This window comes from Tympanuchus pallidicinctus, unplaced genomic scaffold, assembly GCF_026119805.1.
Source record: "Tympanuchus pallidicinctus isolate F22 unplaced genomic scaffold, pur_lepc_1.0 scaffold3, whole genome shotgun sequence".
NCBI classification, from domain to species: Eukaryota; Metazoa; Chordata; class Aves; order Galliformes; family Phasianidae; genus Tympanuchus; species Tympanuchus pallidicinctus.
Genome location: NW_026294747.1, coordinates 25,217,562 through 25,240,221, shown reverse-complemented (window position 1 = coordinate 25,240,221; position 22,660 = coordinate 25,217,562). Strand labels below are relative to the sequence as shown.

At 38.4% G+C, this 22,660-nt stretch overlaps 1 protein-coding gene across 2 annotated transcripts in view; it reads left to right on the top strand.

The window, feature by feature from the left end:
• Positions 1 to 190: 190 nt before the first annotated feature.
• TTBK2 (tau tubulin kinase 2) overlaps positions 191 to 22,660 on the top strand; it is an 83,311-nt gene continuing 60,841 nt past the window's right edge. For both annotated transcript variants that reach the window (XM_052694084.1, XM_052694083.1), the window contains exons 1-2: positions 191 to 565; positions 19,777 to 19,936. In XM_052694084.1, the coding sequence (XP_052550044.1) occupies positions 19,868 to 19,936 (69 nt within the window). In that variant the 5' untranslated portion in view covers positions 191 to 565; positions 19,777 to 19,867. The remainder of the gene's footprint in view (positions 566 to 19,776; positions 19,937 to 22,660) is intronic.

Below are 22,660 nucleotides of genomic sequence, written 5' to 3'. Positions count from 1 at the left end.
AGCGGGGCTCCGGGAACCTCAACCAACCCGGGGCTAAGCGCCGCCTCGTGTGTGCCCGCCTCTGCCGCCGTGACTGACCCGGCCGAGAGCCAATCGGCTGGCAGAATTCTCCGAGGCCACCCAATCGGCGCTCCGGAAGCATGGCGGCGGGCGGGTGCCGGAGCGCGGCGGACTCGGTGGCGTCGCGGCAGGGGAAGGGAGACCGCGGCGGCGGTAGCGGCGTGGCAGCGCTCGGAGCGGGACCGCCTCAGGGATGGCGGCGGCTCGCGGGTTAACGCCTGCGGGTTGGGCCGCGGGCCGCCCGTAACGCTCCGAGCGGCCCTCGGCGCCGCGCGCATCAGTTACCCCTCCCCGCGGGCGGGCCGGCTCCCGCCCGGCACCGCAGTCGCTATAGAGACCGCGCCGCACGCCACGGGGCGGAGGCTGGGCCGGGGGCCTCCTCTCTAGCCTCCCCCCGCCCCGCTGCCCGCAGGCCGTCGCCGCGGCGACGGGCGGCACCGTGCTCCGCAGGGACCCGCGGGGACGCGCGCCCCGAGGAACCGCCGTCGCCTCGGCTCCGTTCCAGGTGAGGAGACGCGGGGCTGCCTCGCGCCCGCCTCGGGGCCGAGGGCCGCGCGGGGGTCGCGGCCGGGGTGGGTCTGGGGGTCAAGGAGAGGGCACGGCTGTTCCTAGCCTCCCTCCGGGGCTGGGATTTACGGACGCTCCGTCCCTCCCTCTCGCTTGCCGCAAGGAGAACGGCGCCGTGGGGCGGGCTCGCGGCTCCGTGCAGCCGCACCGCCGGCCCAGCGTTGTGGCGGGCGGCAGGGCGCGGTGCGGTGCGGTCCGGCCGGCCGGCAATCTGCCGCCCCGAGTCTCGCAGCCATTAGCGGGGGCATCGGTACGTGAACGCGGCTCCGCCTGGCTAGGCCGCGGTGTGTGCTCACTACGGATAGTAGTAAACATACGGGCTGCGTAGGGACGGCGTTTAGAAGAGCGTCGTTGCGTGCTCTTCTCCTGAAGGAAGGGAGAGGGGAATGCCTCGCTCCGAAGGCTGCTGGGATCCCCGGGCTTGTGGCCGCATCCCTGAGTACGGCGCTGGAGCGGGAGCGGAGGGGACAAAGATCGGAGCGGGGCCGGTAACCCGGTAATGTCAGCGCAGGATGGGGGAGGGGGTGGGCAAAAGAGCCCCGTGCTGCTTCTGAGCACGGCCTTTTGGGAAGCGCCAACGCTATTCATTATTAATACGGAAAGGACTGTGGAAAATGGGTTATGAAATAGCTCGTAATAGCTCTCTTTGGCCGGCTGTGCAGAACCAGTTGAATTTTGGGTGAATTATTCAGAGTTATTCAGAAAATGTGTATTGATGGGAAGGTTGAAAACCCCCAGACTAAATGTACTCTCAGTTTGGAATTGTGTTGGCCTTAAAGCGTAGAATTAGTTTCCGTGCTGTCGTTCTGGAGGAACAAAATCACCGCCGACGAGAGTTCTTATATATTCTCCATAGTTAATGCCATGCCTCTGTGTATGTCAGATGGTTTCAGCTGCCGTATTTGAGCAAACAAAAGATGAAAGCTGCTTCTCTGCTTGTTTAGTTTTGGAAATATTTGAGGTGCCTGTTAATGGTATGGTGCAAATGTATCTACCACTTCTTTTCTATGTTAATGTCACAGAATACTTCTTTATGATGATCCCTCTGTTTTACAGCGTGAACTATGTTTACGAAGTATTAAAACTTTCTTAAGTTCATAAATGAGAAGTGTGCTCGTTGACGTTGATTTAGTCTGTAAGAAAATCTGACTGCTGTAATGCATTTCCTTATCTGTGAAAAGTTGTTTTGAAAATGAAGATACTGCAGTTATAAAAATGCAAAGATGGATTTGCTTCTGGCAAATACTTTGTTCATCTTTGATGTACCATTGTGCTCTTGAAATCCAGCATCCTTTTAGATATGTTACTTTGGAAGTATGAGGGGTTAAAATGAGAAGAGCCGTGTGTGAGGATGGAGCATCAAGATGCTGGTCGGGCTTGGTGTGGTTGTGGCACTACTTCTGCATGCGGCAGTTTCTCTTATCTCTGACATCACAAATTCCAGAGAGGTTTTTCTAGAGTAACTGATTAAATCAAGAAAGATTTTAGAGTGTAATTAAAAGAGAAGGATGTGTGATGTTTCCCCAGCTAGAAACTGATTTCTAACTGACAAGCTTCTGGTGATTCTCTGTGTATGGATACCTAAGGTTAAACACTTGCTTAGCATGTGAATTTGTGCTATATAGCGTGCTAATATACTCTTGTGTTTTCTGTTTCAACTGAGACTCGTTTATCTAGTGGGAATGAATTGATGCTCAGTAACATCAAATAACAAAAAGGAGATGTGCAGTTTCTGTGTTTCTCAGTGTTTTGTGTTGTGCCACTCCTGCTCTGTTAAACCCTGACACAAAGCCTTTGTGTTTGGCTGGAGGGGAGGAGAAACAGCTACCTCCTCTGCATGACACTGACTGGGGTCCTTCCCAGTCTCTCAGGGATGCATTAAATGCCATCCAGCCACTGTCCTTCCTCCCTCTGCCTACCTCGTAATGCACTCTGCTCTTGGCAGGGAAACCTGAGCTTTGTTGCATTGATCTCATAGATCAATGTGTTGTGCCATGCATCTAGGAGAAAGGTCTGACAGGCTAATTGCTCAGGTAGAGATGTGCGTAAGTTTAAGCATGCAAAATTGACTAAATGTGAGCTGGACATTAAGGGGTCCAATAGGTTGTGTTTTGTTTAAAAATGACTTACTGTCAGCTTGGTTTCTTGTCAGTGATGGGGATAAAAGAAGCTTTTTCAAATGCATGATCTGTTACATTTTTCTTTAACAAGCCGGTGTTTAGGCTGCCTGACTGGGAATTAGTACATAACGCAAAATTATTTTGGGCAGTTGTGAGAGTACAGGTAAGTGGGGCAGTTTAACTTTTTGCTTTTTCATGCCAGCAGAGTGCTATGATGGCTGTGCTGTGTTCCAAGTCAAGTAGTGGTGGAATAGAAGTGGATTTCCCTGCCTTTGTTGGAAACACCAAATATTGTGTAACACTGCTGTTAGCAGCCGTACCCATCACGGTTGCTTCTTTGAAAATATTCATCCAATCTTTTACTTATTATTACAACTTTAGTGTATTATTGGTATCTTCCTTTTTTTTTTTTTTTTTCTTTTTTTAACCCACAATGATAACTGTTATTTCCTACATTACTGTTACACATCACTTATTTAGAAGCATAATTAGTAGAAAATAAGAAGAATGTAATGTGACCTTGTGACTCTTTCTCTTGATTTGGTTGAATATTTTCCTCAGTTTTGAGAAGTCCTGCAAGCCATGTCTTGAATAACTTACTCTTCAAGTCTGTTTCTCAGTAACAGAGAGAAATCTTTGAGAACTTGAAGGAGCTTTTTGGGGAGAAGGAAAGGATTGAATTTGGGAGGAGAGAAGGAAAAGAGGGCGGACTGTGAGACTTAAGATGTCTGTAGCATTTTTATAAATCTGTTGTGAAGACTTCAAAAATCGGTTCACTGCTATGTTCAGGCATATTTTGTTTTTCCTGTGAGTCCAGTTCTTTGTGGTTGATTCTGTGATGAAAAGCGTTGTCAAATGCTTTTCAAAATGCTATCTTATGCTGTTGCTTTGTCTCCAAAGAGAGTAATCAATTATTGAGAATTAAGTTGTTTGCACTGATGAGGAATTCCATATGATAATTCTTCCTTTCAGAGAAATGTGTGTGTGTGTGCCTATGTTGCTTTGCCTTGAGTCTGTTTGCAGCTGGAGGTGAGGAGGGCTGCCTGTTCTTCTGTGGGTGAAGCTGATGAGCTCGCCCATGCTATCAGGGATGGAAGTCAGATCTTGCAGTGCACAGCCATCTGATGTATAAAGAGTAAAGTATGCTGAACTTGCTTTGAGAGCTTTTAAAAGATGTGAAATTGTTTTAATGTGAAGCCCATTTCTTATTCCTGAATGTTGCAAAGGGATTCATTAGGTGATGCAGAGATGAGTTAGTATGTGGAGCTAAAAGGAGGAGAAATTGAAGTGATCAAGGTGGACATCATCCTGACTTGCCTACATGTAAATAATATTAAGTTTTTGATGCACTGCTCTCAGCTGGAGTTGCCAAGTACTGTTCCTGTGTTAATAGGCTGATTTCAGTGCATTTGTCTACAGTTAGAGAAGATTGCCTTGTGTAATTGGTGTGTTCTGAGTACTTGGGAGCTGTCTCTAGTCAGCAGCCATTAACTGTGCACTCCATTACATCCCAAAGAATTTTCAGCCATTTGTTGAGTTTTTCATGCTGCCTCTCAGTATGTTCAGATTTTGCAACTTTTCTAGCAAGCTGCTTGATACAATGTTCTGCAGAGGAGTAGTAGAATTGGGTTGCTTTCTGTACCAGCAGATTGTGTTTTGTTGCAGCTGTTAAGTTTACTGCTTCGGGATCGCTACTCTTGTCCAGCAGTAGGGCTTCTGAGCAAATTGAGCACATCTGTTTAGCTTCTATGTTGACTATTTGAAAAAAGAAATTGAAAAAAAAAAAAATGAGGTGAGGAGGTGATCTGTAGATCTGTAAGTAAAGAGTGCTTCCCTTCAGCATACAATGTTCTTAGAAGATTGGTGTCATTATTTTGCTGTAAACAGTGTTATGTCCAGTTATTTACAATCTGAAAATGGCTTGTTACTTTCCTGTCTTTCCATTTGTCAGCATCCTGCACTACGTAGATTCAGAACGTGCGTTATCTGATGAGTGAAGCTGTATTAAAAGAGAAATGTCCGTGCTATTCCTTGAATTTCATTGGGTATTTTGCCTTTGCGTGTGACACTCTGACTTTCTGTTTCCAGTAAAATCAAGGAATTATTCCTGAAGAAGAGTCAGCCTCAAGCATACTGGCCTGTTGTACCCCCCAGAGCCGAAGGATTGGAATTGATATTAGATCAGGATGCTATTTCAATGTAACATTTATCTACTGCTGTGTAAGGCTCCAGGGATTATTGTGATGATCACGATGATTTGGGTGAAATGATATTTCTACAGTTTTGAGTGAGCCAGTGTTTCCACTGGGGAAAACTGTGGAACATTTCATCTGGATGGAGCAAACTTATGAAAGAATCATAAGACAGATCAGTAAGAAGAAAGTGTTTATTGGTCTTGTGGGAGAAACGTGCTAGCTAACCCAGGCAGTTTTTGTCTTGAGTAGGCAAGAACTAAGAAATGCTGAAACTGAGGAGCAAATTTGAGTCTCTCACAGTAAAGCAGATGCACAGAGGAAAGAAACTCCATCACTTACTGTTTTGTTCTTGACATTTACTTACAGAATGCACACGCAGAAACATAATTTTCATATGTTAACTTCTGCAGATGAAATTGCAGATTGTTGTTGAACCGAACAACTGGTTGCTGTTTGAGAAGAATGTGTCTTCTGCCTGTGCCTTTTCTAGCACCCATTGATCTCTGAGCTGTGCCTGTACAAACTCATAGGTTTGGTAGTGAATGATTGTAAGAAGGGAGTTGTTTATATTGCTTTTTTTTTTAAATAGGTTTATAATTCTTATTAGGTCCTGCTGTTCGGTGCGTCTTCACTCTGAATGGCTAGCTGAGGGAAGCAGTCATAACCAGATCCTTTCTGGTGCCGCAGGCTCGGTGCTTGGTTGGAGTTTTCTGCCTACTGTCAACTCAGAGAAGAGGCAAGAATAGGAGGAGCGTTTTATCTGGAAGTCTGTTGATAGGTCATATTCTTCTTCCTTTCCTATTGCTCAGGAGCGGGAAACTTGGACTAGTTGTTTCATTTGGTCTGGATGCTTCTTAGTGTTGATACTGTTCTTATATATTTAATTAAAATTATGATCCTAGGATACCTTGTTTATTTGGCTTTTCTTCTGTAATAATCTCCAATGACTGGATCTGTTCTTTCCTTGATGAGTCAATTTTCCCTTGTCTGCAAGACAGTTGCATCAGGACACTTTTGCATGTTTGGCAGCTAACTAAAATCTGAGCAGGCACTTTACCTCTTCTGATGTGTAAGAAGTTAATATCACTTTTTTAGTTCTCTTGGTCAACATGTTCATAATACATAAATTCACTAATTCTGTGATACTTTATTTTATATCCAATCCCTTGACTGTTAAAATATATTTTCTGGACTTAGGGCATACTCAACAAACTAAATTTACATAGGATAATTATAGTTCCCTAATGAAATATACTTTTATAGTTGAGTTTCAAGGATTAAGGAGTAATCAGTCTGTCTGCTTTGAGGGCAAGGGAGCCCTTGTGGTTACTGAGGCTAACTTTGTACACAAGAGCAGCTTCCCTTGGACTTCTCTGAGTAGTGTTTGTTAACAGTAGTTGAATAGAAGCATATAATTCAAAATAAATAATTTAGTTGTCTTTTAAGAATCCTCAGTAATGAGGAATCCATTGAAATAATTCATGAAGCCTTACAATAGTAGAATATCCTTACTGACTAAAATTAAAAACCTCAGGTCTTTTTGTAAGTGATCTAAATGTTCAACCTCTGACTATCAGGATTTTCTATGTCATAATGGATCTCTTGTGATTCCTTAAGCTTAAGCCATTTTATTTGGTAACCTAAAGGCACTGAACTTTGTGTTTTTCCCACTCAATGCATGTTGTCCAACGCTTTAATAGCTGTTTTCTGCCCCTTTTCTTGACATGCGAAAGCAGAAACTGGGTGTAGTACTCCAGCAGCAATTCTAACACTAGCAGGTAGAGAGGTGTTATGATCTCCCAAAGTATTTATTTGCCTACTCATCAGCGATTGTCTGAGCCTTACTGCTGCAGTAGATGAATCTAATTAGGAGTGACTGATTATCTGTATCATGTCAGATGATGCTTCCGTGTGTTCTTTGCTCCCTGATGTATAATGTCCTCTTTTATCTGAGTTGGAACACGTGCAGTTTGATTGCAGTACATTAAATGGCTGACACTGTTTGTTCTATGCCACTTCTTTATCTCAGGATCAGCTACAGACCTTGTATATTGCTTTTCCTAAACAATTAATAACAGAGATGTGAATAAAGTGATAAATTAGTTCCTGTTGGGACTAATTAGAGCAGCATTATTTCGGCTAACTTAGTTATATTTTGAGACCTAGTCTTCATTGTGATGTACTCATTTTTCTGCCGTTTTAGTTTCTTAAAAACAGACTTCTATGTGGTACGTGTCTTGTGGAGTGTTCTCACGGTGGTGTCGTTGCCGTAGGGTCTTTATGGGCCAAAGTTGTAATGTTATCGTTAAAAAGTTACTTTGACAAGAGCATCAGTTGAACAGCAGCTCTTATGTCTCGCTTATTCTTCATGCTTCACTTGTGCTCGCTGTGTCCCGGCGCCGTACCCGCTGCTGGCTGCGGCTCCCCGTGCTGCTCCGAGCCGCGCTCCCGCCTGGCCGCGCCCGCGCGGAGCTGGCCATGGTGCTGAGCGCCGCCCTCGGGATGCGAGTGCGTTCTGACCAGCTCCTGGATCCGCGCAGCGTTCTGCCTTTGGACCTTCGCCGCAAACCTTTCTGCCCACTCTCTGCTGTGGAAGAGGTTTCCCCAGAAGCGGCTGTTGCAGATTTCTCACTGCCCATGTTACATTCATCATTAGTAGCAGATTCCTTGTGGTCCAAATTGCATCATAGGTGTTTATATCAGCCTTGAGTGAGGGAGATAAACTCGTGCAGTTCTATTAGCGCCGCTATAATGTGACACTTGAGCAATCGCAGTCTGTCAGAATGAACTTTTAGATAGTATAATGTGCAAAATCATGGCTCTCACTGTTTTGTGATCTCAGCCCTGGTCCTCATCAGAGTCCAACAGAACAGCATCTGAAGATGAGCTTGAAAAATAATACATCTATAAGCAGGTTTCAGCTCACTACAAACATTTAAAAATGTATTTTCATCTGCTTTCCACTAATAACTGTATTCTCCTTTTCTCCCCACACCATTCTTTTCTTTCTCATGTACTTCAAACATGATTACTAATGGCGCCATTTCCAATGCTTACTAAATATGCTACACATAACCCTCTCCTCCCCCCCAGCAATCAAATAAAACTTAGAAAAACGCACTTGAGACTTTCCTTCCTTGTATTGCTCCCATCACCAGCTTTCTCAGCTTGACAAAGTTTCAGTAGACAGATTGTCCTTTGATCAGACTTTTCAGCTGATAATGACTGACAAATGGATTAAAGAAATGTACTTTGCTCTGGTCCCCCTACATATTAGTCTTGCAGGGTCTTTAATATTTAATAACGTGGTAAAAGCCTAGTCCTCCTAGGGCAAGAAATTCCATGTCAGCAGAAGCATCTGATTACTTACCTAGCAAATGCTGTAGAAATCTCTTCATCATTCTTCCTTGTTAATAGGTAGTGCCAGACCACAATTAGATGTATATGCACTGAATATAGTCAGGGCAAAAGTATTTTAATCCAGAGATAAGAATTGAATTTTTTTTAAAAAAACCTCTGTCTTTATACAGGGTTCGTATTTAATCTGTTGCCTGTGGAAAGGTAGTGAAACTAAGATGACAATTTAGCTAAAATTCAGAGATTCCTTATGAAATTATATTGAGGAATAACCCACTGAATTTATTTAGAGAAGTGAAAGTAATGTCAAGAGATTTGACTATTATATCAACTCTGGCAACAGAATTATGGGTTTTGCATTGTAACTTTTGTAGATGGCATCATATGTTTTCTGTGTTTTATGGCAGTTGTTTCTGGCTGTGTATGAGAGATGTTTTTTTGTTGTTGCTATGTGATGTTCTATTTTTTTCTTTTTCCCCCTGAAATAAACACATCATTGGAAATGCCTTAAGTAGCCACAGGTAGATACAGAAGTCACAGTTTTGGGGAGCTTTTTATGCTCTTGCTTCTCTTGATTCTCAGGTCTTCAGCAGCCTAAAATTTTCCAGTCGCATCACTTGTATAAAAATGGTTGTTTATGTAGCTGCTACCTGAAGTAACAAACTTTCATTCAGAAGTTGATTTCTTTGAACTCCAAGTGTTGCTTAGCTGTCCCCAAACTTCATTGTGCGCAAATACATTGCAGGAATTTTCATTGCTAAAAATCTGACCTAGAATCCCTCAACCAGCTATTAAGTAAACTTGAGGTTAAGAGACATGTATTAATGTGTTGGTTCTCTGCATCCAACCAGTGGAATTAATCAAATGTAATGATGAGAAGCATTTCCTTATCTGAAGCCAGATACTGGGATGAAAAAACATCCCTTGTCTAATCAATATCTTTCTGCAACCATCTGTAGTCTGTTGTTTTTGGTTTTTTTTTATATTGATCTTTGTGTGCAACAAGTCACATGCTAAAATGATAAGCAGAGATGATTGCCTTCTTAGGGTTGGCATAAGATCCTCTTGGCTTGAACCCTTTGGCATCTGATGAAAGATAAAGTAATAGAAAAATTGCAAGTAATAATGAACTCATGTATTTGCTGTTTTCAAGTAACTGATGTGTGGAAGTCATCCATGATCCTCACAGCTATGGAAAAGTTCACACATCCACAATAACCAATAATCACGCCATACTTAAATACTCCATTGGCTCAATTCTGTGCATGCACAATTTTCCCAACTGAGGAGTGTTTAGTTTCACTGGGAAGAACTATTGGGTATGTGAGAAGTAGGCGGGCCGTTAAAAATGAAGAAATAACATGATTGTGATGTGATTGTTATTTAAAAGATTACCATGCTTGTGTGTTTTTAGCATGTTTTTTATTTAAAACTAAATCCAAGTGCAGATTCCGTAAAGCAACAAAGAATTAAAGATGATTTTAGATATTCAAATTAATATTTTCGCAAGAATATTAGAGTAGAGGAGAAATAAATACACTCCATAAAGCAAGGCTCTTATGGGGGTTAGAGAAAAATAAATTGCTGGCAGTAGCGATGTCTAACTAATTATAACACCAACGTTGCTTTACTTGTAAATGTCACTCCTTTAAACTAGCACTTCCAGCTTGAAAGCAGTTCCACCCAATCCCTGCCTTTAGGAGGATTTGTATTGCCACATGGTAATTCAAATTAGGGAACTATTCTATCTTAAGACTAAACTTTTCTGTGAATCACCAATTTTAAGAAAGTTTTAGAAAAGTACTGCTGCCAAAATTTGTGATGACAATCTCTCTGTCATCTGGTATAACTTGCAAGAACAACATACATAGGAAAAGTAGTGCTTCCTAGGCTGATTCTGTTTTTTATTAATCTAAAGAACTGTTGTAATTGAAGTAGCAGTGCTTATCATTAGAGGATGATATCATATGAGTATGATTATGTGATGTTAAGTAATTTTGATAGTGCTGCAGGTTTTTAACATTTGAGAGTCTTTTACTGTAACTGCTTATTCTGTGACTAGCTTAACTTTATAGCAGTAAGTATAATTTAAAATTTTACTTCAAAGGATTTTAGCAAAAGCAGCATTGTAAAAGAATATCTGCTATTTTTTAAAGAATATAATTGCTGTTATAACCACATATTTTAAGGAACAATAATGAATGAATGTAACCAGAAGTGAGACGCATTTAATAGCCTATGAATGGTTTGATCTTTGCTATATTTAAAAATGCTCCAAGCTATATTTCTTTTGATCTTTCTTTGTGGGTTTTGTTTTTTTTTTTTTGTTAAAAGTTAATATTTAGTAAAAGACACATGGAAATTCAGTTTCAGGAGTCACTACTCATTATTTTCTTAAATACATATTGTAATAGATTGTGATACTTCAGCTGGGGTGTGCATTTCTGATCTTAATGAATCACAAAATTGCTCTTTGTTAAGGATAACAAATCTTAAAAGGAATATTGCACTTTCATAAGTGAAAAAAACATGAGCAAATATGAAAATTGTTGAAAGTTACAGGGATGTGCTTTAGATGCGAGTTATTAAGTCAACACAATTTAATTGCTGAAATGGTCTGCAGCATGATTTGATGTACCTTGATTAGAGGTAGAATTCAAGCTTATAATATTAGTGATTAGTATTAGTTTTTAATGTGTATATGAAAAATCTGAATTTGAATGAGAAGTATGACGATGGAGGGCATGGGAAGCATGTCAACTGATGGGAAGAGTACTATAAATAGATATATTGAGATTATTATAGACAAAACTCAGTATAAAAGGGGAAGGTGAAATGATGGAACAAACTGTACTTGGAGATCCTGAATGTTTTTTGCATACAAGATTTTTTCTTTTCCTCCAAGTAGTTGCCTAATGGAAGAGCTAGAGAAAAAGAATTTACTTGAGTTGAAGTTGCTTTCTGTCATCATTCCAATAACAGCTAGCTAGCCAATAGGTTTAGCGTTGGAACTTCTTTGAAGCAAATGACAAAATGTTACAGGCAAGTATTTAATTGCAATTAAATCCTCAGTTCAGATAATTTGAAATTATGGTATTATAGAGAACAGAATTTCTCCTCTCTACGTCTTCCCAGACATAATGTATGAATGTATAGTTGTTTGGTTTTTTTTAATAGGAAGTACTTGAATGGTATGCAATATTCAAGGTACCAGTGAACCAGGGATATAGAAAAAAGCAGAGATGATCTTTGTGTTGTTCTCTGTTTCATCTGAATTGCTAATGTTTGATTTTATTGCTTTTTGACTGCTACTTATTATTAAGTTGTCATCACTTTTAACTGTATATCATAAAAAACAATGTCTTATTTTTGGTTGCTAGTAGTCTGTTGTGTCTCTAATGAGAAGTTATGATTATTTTTTCTGATGTACATAATTTTACATTTATCTACGCAGAACCTTAACTGATATTTCATTCCCAAGTTATTTGGTACCGTAAGGTCACTCAGCAGTTTCTCACAGTTTTTTCTTGTCTTTTCTTTCTTCCTTTTTTAAAAACACAAACAAAATAAAAGACACTAAATGACATGTTGTCAACCGACTTCTGTTATTTTAGTTCTAGTTCTGCTTTCCACGTTATCTGTGAAAATGTTGATTTGTGCTGATCGTATCTTGCTCCTTTAGTCCTGTTTTGTGCCTTTTAACCAATTATTGTGTAAAGCACTTGTCCTTTTATGCCATAGCTGTTTAGTTTCTTTAAAAAGACTTGGTCAGATACTTTTTAGGAATTCTGGGTTGTGCTTACCAGCGTGACTGTTTGTTTAGAAACTCCGAGATTTGGAATATAGCTCTTTATTTCAAGAAACCATGTTATCTTCTCAACTATATCCCTTTTATTCCAATGTTCAGTAGTTCTGTTCATCATTACAACATCTACTAGTTTGCTAGGTGCAAATATCAGATTCCCAGACCTGAAGTTTATTGGATGTCACATGTAGCACTTCTTAAAAAATTGGCAATATATTTGCCACACTCTAATCCTTATATATCACTGCGTTTACAAGTGAGACCTTTTGAGCTATCATTTATAGATGAGTCATTTCACTCTCAAGCTTCTTTCAAGCTTTGGTGAATTCTGTCTGACACTGGTGACATTAATTTTTGTTTTATGTATTCCCTATTCCTTTCAATTTAAGGCAAATCTTCTGATGAGTTTCCTGGAGGAGCGTTTTTCCTGGATACTTTCTCATTTTCTTTCACTGTCAACACAGATGCAAAAAGTCACTGAGTTTCTCTATTGCAGTCTCACTTTCTTTAATGTAGTTCTTATACCAACAGTTTATTCTTCCTACATATTTTCTTGTAAGATTTACCATCTTGGGATTTTTTTAATTAGTTTTAATGTATTTTATTTATTCCTCAGTCGATTTTGCTTTGTCCCAGTTGCTCTTTTGCACTTTCAGTAACTTACCATTTTTTTAAAACTACATACTTTTTTGTTGCTTAGGAGTTCTCCTAGTCTGCTCTTCATTTATGTGGGATTTTTTTTTTTTTTAAACTTCCTTCAGGTCTGTCCTAATTGGTATTTTATGCTCTGCTCTGTGCTTCCTACTTGGTCTGTATTAGAGAGACTGCTTGGTTTGCAAGACCAAAATGAAGCTAAACTGGGAGTTAAGTTCAGGCAGTCTTTGAAGAATGTGACCATGAATTATGGCATGTGCTAAATAATGATCTTCTTGAAGAAAAATTGTGTTTAAATATCCAAGAAATCCATTCCAAAATTTGAAAGCAGTGCTATTAGTGATCCAGATAGAAGATCATGAGTCAGTTTCTCTATATATGAATAATTTCTGCAATAATATATTTTTCAGTGGAACTTGAATTAAAAATGTAAATATTGATCTTGATAAGTGATGACTCATCAGCCTAAAAATAATAGCTCTCTGTGCTGTACTGTGTAATCACAGATGATCTAGAAAAGCTGTGAATAGTGAAGAGACAGTGATGATAAAAGGGCATTGAGAATAGCAAAGCTGCAGACAGGCATGGAAGTGCTGCAGAAAGACATTGCAACTCTGAGGTAATTATAGATGAAAATTATTGTAAAGGAGTGCACAGATGGAAATAGTTTTGAAACGTACACAGTGATAGGCCAACCTTTCTGAAGTCTTGCAGACTTCCTGAAAATAGCAGTCCAGTGCCTAAGAACATCTCATACGGTTTCTGGTAGATCAGGGAAAAGTACACAGAAAGGGGAAAAACAAATCAGTGGTAAAAGAATAAATAGATGAAGAGAGACATGAAGGGAATATGACAGCAAGCTATTCCCTGCATGGGTCCAAAAAGTGAACGGGGAACAATTGCAAACTTTACCTTCCAGTACAAAGGTTAGTGAGCCTCAGATGTAAGTAACAGAAGATAAATTGAAAACAAAAACGTTCTTGCCACAGCATGGAAATAAATTGTAGCTTATTTGCAGTGATGTTATGGATGCTAAAAGATTTCATGGGTTCAGAAAATATATGATGAATTCAGAGCTGGAAAGTCTTAAATATCATCTTTGGCTCAAAAGGAGTTTTTTGTCCCAGCTTTTTATATCCTCAGAAAGTATCCCAGAAAAGTATGATAATATACTTTCTGCATCTTTTTTTCTTCCCTCTGCATATGCTGTTGGCAGCAGTCACAGACAGGAGATTGGGCTGAATAGAACTTGATCTAACTCAACTGTCTGCTCTCATGATTAGCTGTCCATGCTATCTACTCTTCTACTGTCTAAATTAATTATAGGTTAAGTGTCTACTACAAACTAACTTCATATTTTTTTTTGGATTTGTCCCAACTTGTAAGTACTGTTGCCAAAGTTCCATTTGAGTTTCTTAATATCTGTCTCCCATTTCAAACCAGTCATTATTGCTTGAACTAAAATTTAATTTTGATGTTGCTGCACTTATTTTGGACTTAAAAATGGTTTGTGTGCCTAACTTACACATTTTTTTCTGCCTATATCAGCTAGTTTAGTTAAAGATAATGTACTTGCTCCTTCCATAAACTTTGCCTTCTTTTTTTTTTTTTTTTTTTTTTTTTTTTTTGTAACATGTTTTGTGCTGGATTCTGTTGCATACTGGAAAATAGTGTGGGAACTTGAAGTACTTGTTTTTAAATAAGGCTGTTATCTTGAAACGAAATGCTATATATTTAATTTGTCTTCAAACTGAGGAAAATATTGCCACTTTTGTAATAACAACATAGCTGAATGTGCTGAAGTTCCCAGAAGGAAATCTAGGCTATTTGGCAGCAGATCACAAGACAGCTGGGAGCTTTTCACACCTGGAATCTGCAAATGGTAATAAGAATTTTGGTACCCAAAAGCTTGAAATAGAAAAACATAAAATAGCATTGGTTAAGTATAGTTTTGTGATTTGTTCTTTTTTTAAAAGAATTTCTTCATAACCAATGCAGTTGGAAATTTAGGTCAAGGTCTTAATTTTAGTTTTTCTCACTGACCTGCTGGATAATGATTATCATTTATTTTAAAGACCCCAACATTTAATTAAGATATTTAGAAAATACTTAGTTTGTAAGAGGAGAATAGTTTTCAGATACACATTTAAAGCATTTAGATTTTGCGTTTTGAACATGGACTTTACCATAAATGCTATGGAATTAAGACCTTTGAAAATGTCCTGTACTGATTCTCTGTTTATTCAGACTTACTGAAATATACATGTATGTATGTACGTATATACGTCTGTACATATATTCTGTAGAACAGAAGCAATCTTCTGTCCTTATTTGTTCTGTCCTGTGACTACATTCAGCAAGCACTGTACTACTTTCTCACCCTTATGTTCAGATTTTAACATCTACAAAGGCTGATTAGCAGATATTGGCTTCCGTTTTGGGCCATCTGTAAAGAAATTCTAATATACACAAGCATACATGTACACAAATTACATGTCAGTCTTTCCATTCTGAATTGGAGTCAGCTCTTAGAAATATGATAGTTTTTTTGGTAAAGTTTTGCTTTGTCTAACTGCGTGTAATGTTTTAATATACTTGGTTGGGTTAAATTAAAGAGTTCTTTCAGGTAGATGATAAGTAGTTATAAGTAGTTTAAGTGGGTAGAAGAGTATTGAATGGTGAATGCTGTTTGTACAATATTAAATTTGGTTATAAGCGCCACTTGTCCTTTATATTATACTGTGGTCAGTTCCCAGACAAAGGAAGGCTTTTGCTATGGAACAAAATCTGTACTTACAATTTTTTCCTAATTATTCCATGAACTGTCACCTGGAAATAAATTGCCAAAGGGATAATTGCCTTTAATTCTGGTAACTCTGTTATCCTGTTTGTTTACTCTCTTGACATAAACTGATCTGATAGTGAAACTGATGGATACATAATTTCATGAAATGCGTTGCCATTGAAGTGGTTGTTGTTGTTTAGGAGAGCAGTAAAGAAAAGTTCATTTTGCAGAAAATGGCCTTAGTGCCACCTGTAGAACTGCACTGTTGAAAGATTCCTCCCTTGATCGAATAAGGGAATGCTTGCACCTTAACTGTATGTCGTTAACTACTCATTTGCTTCAGTAGGATATGGAACATGCTGGAATGCTCTTACGTTGTTTGCCACCATTGTAAAGTCTTCAGTTGCTTTGCTGAAAGCAATAGCTGGCTGTATTTCAGTAATGTAAATGGAACTATCTGTGTTTTTATGCACTTCATAGTCATCTGTGGCATTTAGAATGTGTCTGAACAATCTTAATTTGAGTCCTCTAAAATTCAGAAACTTTTCAGTTTCATCCTGAACACCACCTCCAAAAAAAGTCCTCTGAAGGTAGTCCTCTCCAGAAATGTCTTTCCATATGAATTTTAATAGGGCTGGAGTCTGAACGGCACATGAGTGTGTTTTCTATCAAGATATTTACACAGTGCAGTGCATTAATAATTCTTAACTCAGTTGTTCAAGTCATTGGAGCACACAGCAGAGCAGTGAAAATCAGTATATGTCAGAGTGTGAATAAAAACTTTAAAGGAACCCTGTTCTCTCAGCAGTGTAGGCATGTAAGCATCTGATACAGCTGTGATTTTGCAGAAATGTAAATCAGCTTTGGACTTAAATTAGGAAAAAAAGGCTGTTAGCATAAACAAACAAAATTCATCTTTTCTCCATCTTAACCATTGGTATAATTGAGTGTAATTCAGTGTGTCTAACTGGGAGTTGCTGCCCATACCGCAGGAAGAATGTGGAACAAGAAGAGGCTTCTCAAAGGAGCACCACAGAGAAGACCCATGGGATAGGAAGGAAGGCTTAATTTAGAGGAGGTTAAAAATGATTTGATCTCTGTGTTTAGGATGCTTAAATGAGTTAAAATTAGTGGGACTGGAACTCAGTTTCCAAAAGTGTGACAAAATCCTGTGGTAAGAAACTAAAATTAGACAGGTTAAACCTTGAAAAAAAATCATCTGCTCACTGTGAGAGAAGGGACTTGACAGAATGCTTTATAGAGGAGAGTAGGGAACTTGTTGCTTCTGATGACCAAGTATGTGTGCATATACACTGCACAGGGTGAAGAGCTGCCTGAGCAGGTAGAGGTTCTGACTAATTTTAAACTCTTGTGGTCTTGAAATCTATGTACTTAAAGACTCCTACATTTGGGGAACACAAAGTTGTCCAAATTAATTGCAACATGTTTATAACATTTGTCTTTCTTAGGTAAAACAGTGCTTGGCTATTTCATGTGTACCAAAATAGTGCTAGCTTCTTAAGGGAACACCTTAGGGGTGCTAATTAGCATCAGGGGTCAGGAGAGAACTGCTTCCTGTCCATGATTCTTTAACCTACCCTCAGTTTTTAGTGTTTTAAATACTAGTCAGTGATAACGTAGAATAAATTTTCTTGCTTTCCTATAATGGAGGATGGCAAGAGATTTAACAAGGAGTCAGTATAGTGGAATAGAGAAGAAAAGGCTGAGGGGAGGCCTCGTGGGGCCTAGAGCTCCTCATGAGGGGAGTGCATGGGCAGGGCTGATCTCTGCTCTCTGGTGACGGTGACAGCATCCAAGGGATCAACATGGAGTGCACTGTGTATTAGGTCCCCGGGGCAGTGATCAGAGCCCCAAGTGCTGGAGTTCAAGGGGTGTTTGCACTGCACTCTCAGACATAGAGGTTGGATTTTGCATGGTGCTTTGTGGAGCTGGGAACTGGGCTCGGTGATCCTCATGGATGCCTTCCAACTTGGGATGTTCTGATTCTTTATGAGTAACACTGAGGAACTGTGCATAAAGGAAGATTTTTTTATCCTGGCCAGGCAGATGTTATCTACAGAATTATGGTACTTTTAAGGTAATTCTTAAAAATGTGGTATGTTTCTGTTGGTGTACATCTGTGTGGTAGCGCTGCACTCTGGGCTAGTTACTGATGCTCTCATAGCGTGCTCAAGACTTTGGAAATTGAGAAATCTCAAAAATATTATCAGAGCTGTGACTGTAAGTTGTGATTTGAAATGTATATTAAAAAGGTATCGAATCTGATACCAGATGAAGGCTGGTAGGAATACCAGTACTAAACTCTAAAACCATCGTTGTCATGTATTTAACCAAGTATTTAGTATTTGTACAGATGATGAATTTCTCTTGTGAGAAAGCTTTAGCAAAATTCAAACTTGTCAATTTTTGATCTCATTCCAAGCAGATGAATACTTTCTGCACTGCTTTTTTTTTTTTTTTTAATAAATAAACAAAACATGTGCCAGGGGAATAAAAGAAGTAGGAAAATAAAGAAAGATATGGGAGTAAATACAGTGCTTAGTGAAAAACACCACATAATTGGAAGGGGGTGGAAGGGTAAACAAAGACTCGAACAAATGGAAAAATCATTGAGCATGCTGTAAACATGTAATTTTAGAAGTGTTTAATAGACCTTTGTCAATTTGTTACTGCTGTTTAATTTTCTCTTTAGCTTACTTAGTTCTTATCTGTGTTATGATAACTCCAACCAAAAAGGCCAGTAATCAGTCAGCATTTCAGTAATGCTAGGAGCGTTAGCTTAAATTACTGCAACTTGCTGTATAATTTTGACCTTATATATGGGGAGAATTTACCAACACCAGATTAGTTTAGTTCAACTTGATTAAATTCCAGGGTGGACTTTTTGACTCAGAATATACAGTCTTAATTTGGTTTCCCTTCATTTGTTTGAGTTAAACTGATTCAAGCTGTGTATTCTTAATAAGTGTGCTTTCACAGGTATCTAATCCACTCTAACTAACTAGGTATAAATTTAAATCTTCAACTAATTCAGATTAATTTTCCTCCAGAGGTTTCTGTTTTGTTTGGCTCAAATATATGAATTTACAGTTGAAGTGAAAAAGGCATAAATGAATTAGGAAAAATGAATATGAAAGAGTATAAATACGGAACAAAACCACAACCAAATATAATTACTGTTGTGTTAAACCTCTGTCTTCATTAAGCAGTAGGGTTTTGTTTGTTTTATTTCTTGTGGTTTTTAGGTGTAACTTAGGCATGGTATTAAACTGAGCATTTCTACATATGAAAAGAGATCCTGTGAATTTGCATCAGAATGGTTGTGGAAGTGTTTACCATTTGGGTGCTGATTCTGGGGTGAGATGATTTTTCAATTTTAGCCTATGCTGTTTTGGAAGTGATTGAAATAAAACTGTATCAAATACACTTTTGATGAGTCTTATTGAATAAGAGAGCTTCTGTCATTGTATCAGTATAACAAACACAATTCTAGAAAAGCTGGTAGCAAAGAATTGTAGTAAGCTTTTAAATGGTTGGAGTAGGTGCTGATGAGAATCGTTGTATGTGGATTAATCTTCCTTCCCTTCAAAATATAGTATTTAAATTGCTGTATAAAGTTTGCTGTACGCTCCAACACAACTTGTTTCAGGTCTTTGTTTTTTTTTTTTTGTTTTGTTTTGTTTTTGGTGTTTTATTTTCTTTACTTGTTTGTACCCTGGCATAAACCAGTAAAACTGTACTTACAGACATAGTAATACTAAGTGTGTGAACTACACTGTAAAACATGAAGTAGTTGGTAGGTATTACAGTAAATTAAAAATAAATTGCAATTCCAATGTAAGTATCTATTTTTACTTGTGTAATTTTTAGGCTAATATCCTTTTCTAAGTTATTATTATATATTATTATTACTTAATTGATTATCTACTGAAGTGTTGATTGTATAGTTGATTAAAAGTTATTGTTATTAAAATAAAAGAAAAAGTTTATAATTTACAGTAGTTTGAAACTGCCTACGTATTCTTATTAACAGATTTAAAATTTATATAAAGAACAGTATACTTTGATTTCTTTCTCTACTGGAAGTTGCTTGGCTTAATTCTAGCACGAGTCACTATAGGATGCAAAAATCCTGGTTAACATGCTATGTGAGAAACATAACTTTCTGTATTTCTTGCCAGTGTTACCTTATGTTCTGCTCTTATTCTGCAGCCAGTGGTTAAATGGAAGCTGCTTCTGGGATCTGGATGGTTTTTACTGACACAAACGTGGCATAGCAGCTCCATCACATCAGGAGGTTGCAATGAGTGGAGGTGGGGAGCAGCCTGACATCCTCACTGTGGGAATCTTGGTCAAAGAAAGATGGAAGGTGGTAAGTATGTCTTCCTGCAGTTCTTTTTCATTTTTTAAAAATACTCCTGTTAGGATTTTCAATCCAATTAGCTAGTGATTATGTCAACCATTTTGGTAACCAATCAAGCATTCTATTTCAAGGCTGCCAGCAAAAAAAGAGTATCATGCAAATTTCATTTCTGCAATAGCAATTCTGTTGCACTCAGCGCGTGTATTTAAACATATTTCATAATCTAGCATAAAATAATTATTGATTATTTTTGCTGGGATTCTTGAAGGAACAGCAAAATTTCCTTGAGCAGGAAGATGAGGTGGCGTAAGGCAGTGGACTTCAAGATTTTGTATGAAGAATCACTGACCCCTATTAGTGCTCTCTCTGATTGTTCCTTGTGGAGTTCTCTGATATCCTGCTTTTTCTCTCCCCGTTGAAGATTGACAACCCTGCAGTTCGATTGCATGAGAATGTTCTATTGCAACCACTTTAAAAATAAATAAGAAATAAATATGTGCAAATTATATGTAGATCTGTGGCCAGTGTAGAACTGAGAATTTTTGCTTCTCAGGATTTTGTTTTTTTTTAATAATAAAATCACATCTGGAGTTTTTGAACATGACCATTTTTTAAACCTATGCTCAAATTTTATTTTATGTAGATATTCTTCATAAAATTTCTAATTTGGGAAGTAAACATAGGAAAGATCTTATAAAAGTGTTTGTTCTTCTCTGTTTCACTCTCTCTGCCAGTTTCAGTTAGTGTGGCTCCCTGTATCAGTGCCTTTCTAGTCCCTTTTTTTTGCCTTTGGAGCTGGAGAAATTGGAATGTAATTATAGTTTTTTATAGGTAGGTTTAAGACCATAATTTGGTGCGCAGTATAACAAAAAGCCCAAAGAAAAAAAAATTGGAATAGATGTACTTAAGGCTTGAAGCGTAGGAGGAGAAGAACAGTGGAGAAGAGGATGGAGAGAATGAGACAAGAGATGCTGAATGCAAAGATGGGAAGTGTGAAACTCATGTGCAGAGTGGAAGACTGTGGTGTAGATGTGAAAAAGTGCAACAGCACCCTTGTCAAGGTAGAAGACATTGAGTAGATGTAGCAGGATACCAGTATAAACAAAAACTTCTGTCTTAACTCAAAAGCAAGATGTTTTTGAACAGAAGGTGAAAAAGGGGCTGGGCTGCCTGAAAGGAAAATGGAATTTAAGAAAACTGGAGTTCAGCCTACAATTGAAACTTGGGAGATATATGAAAAGCAATCGAAAGACTTCTATAGGAATGTTGGCAACAAAAAGAAGACCAAGAAAAGTGTGAGCTCATTGCTTAATTTCGTGTGTGACCTAGTGAAAAGGAGGTGAAGAATGATTTTTCTGTCATCAAAGAGAAGTTTATTTGTGCCTGAAATTATTGTGTGCCATGATTATTGGATGCATGTTAATGATTCTGGTGTACTTCATCTGAGGACAGAAATTGATCTGTTTATTAATATGGACGCTTGTTTGTTTATTTTAGCCCACAAGCAGAACAAAAAGCCTTTCAGAGGCAGTCTTTCCCCGTCTGGCCATGTCTCAAAGCTGATAAATTGAAATTACGTGATTAACTGCTCTAAGTCTGTAGAAGTGACAAAGGTGACTGTATCTCTCTATCCTGTTTCACCTTTCTAATGTGCATTTTCACTGTCCCCGCTGTACTTAGATTAGTGCTTATGCTGAAAACTGCAGTCAAATAGACATCTACGTTTAGCTGTTTGAGCCTGAGCAGATAGGTAGGTGGGTTAGTTATGAAGTCTTAATGTAATGTGCTGTCTACACAGTGCATGTTTTTAGCGGTGACAATGAGAGACTAGAAGTGAAAATTGCTAGGTAGTATTTAGTATGCCGTAGTCATATAACCTTAGCAAATCTACATTTTCAAATGATGGTTAGAAAATCATGTCATTCATTTCAAGATAAAATATATTAAAAAAATTAAAATGAAAAGTAAGCCCTAAGGACTTTTTCTACCAGTCCTTAGGATAAGTTCGTTTTGACTCATTTTCTCCTGTATCAGTTGAACAATGGTAGCTACAGGAGACTTCACAATATAAGAACATTCAATGAAATAGCATTGACATTTTGATACTGGAAGAGACAGGTCTTTGTCTCTTATGAGCAGAGTTAAAACGCAACTATCAATATCTGCTCTGAATGTAGTGTATGCCAGGAGCATTCTTTTTGCTTCCTCCTCAAACAGATGAATTTTCTATTGGTGCCTGTTCCTTTAATATATCTGATAATAAGAATGGTGTTAGTGAACACCATTCTTATATAAGTAAATAAGAAACATTTAATATATGTATTCAAAGATAATCTTAGCCATTTTTAGTCATGTGTAAATCATTGCACAGAATAGAAAATTCTGTCTTTTTGTAGTAACTCCCAAGAAGTTTTGTACCTTTAGTATTCAGTGCTTATATTTCTGAGGGGAAGATAGCTTATTTTAAAATGTCACTGTACGTTTGTGTTTTGAAGGTCTGTGGGTAGCATATGGCTATTTGAGGAAAGCTTATATTCAGCATGCTGACTTTGGCCAGATTCATGCTGGGAGTTGTATTCTTATATTGTGTGAAATTGAGGAAGTTTAGTGCAGATAGGTATTGTGTGTATTAACTTGTCTGCCTAGGATTCTCTTCCAAATTTTATGCAGTTAACCATATATTTGTAGATTTTTCAATAGCTCTTTCCTTCGTAAAGGGTACAATTATATTAA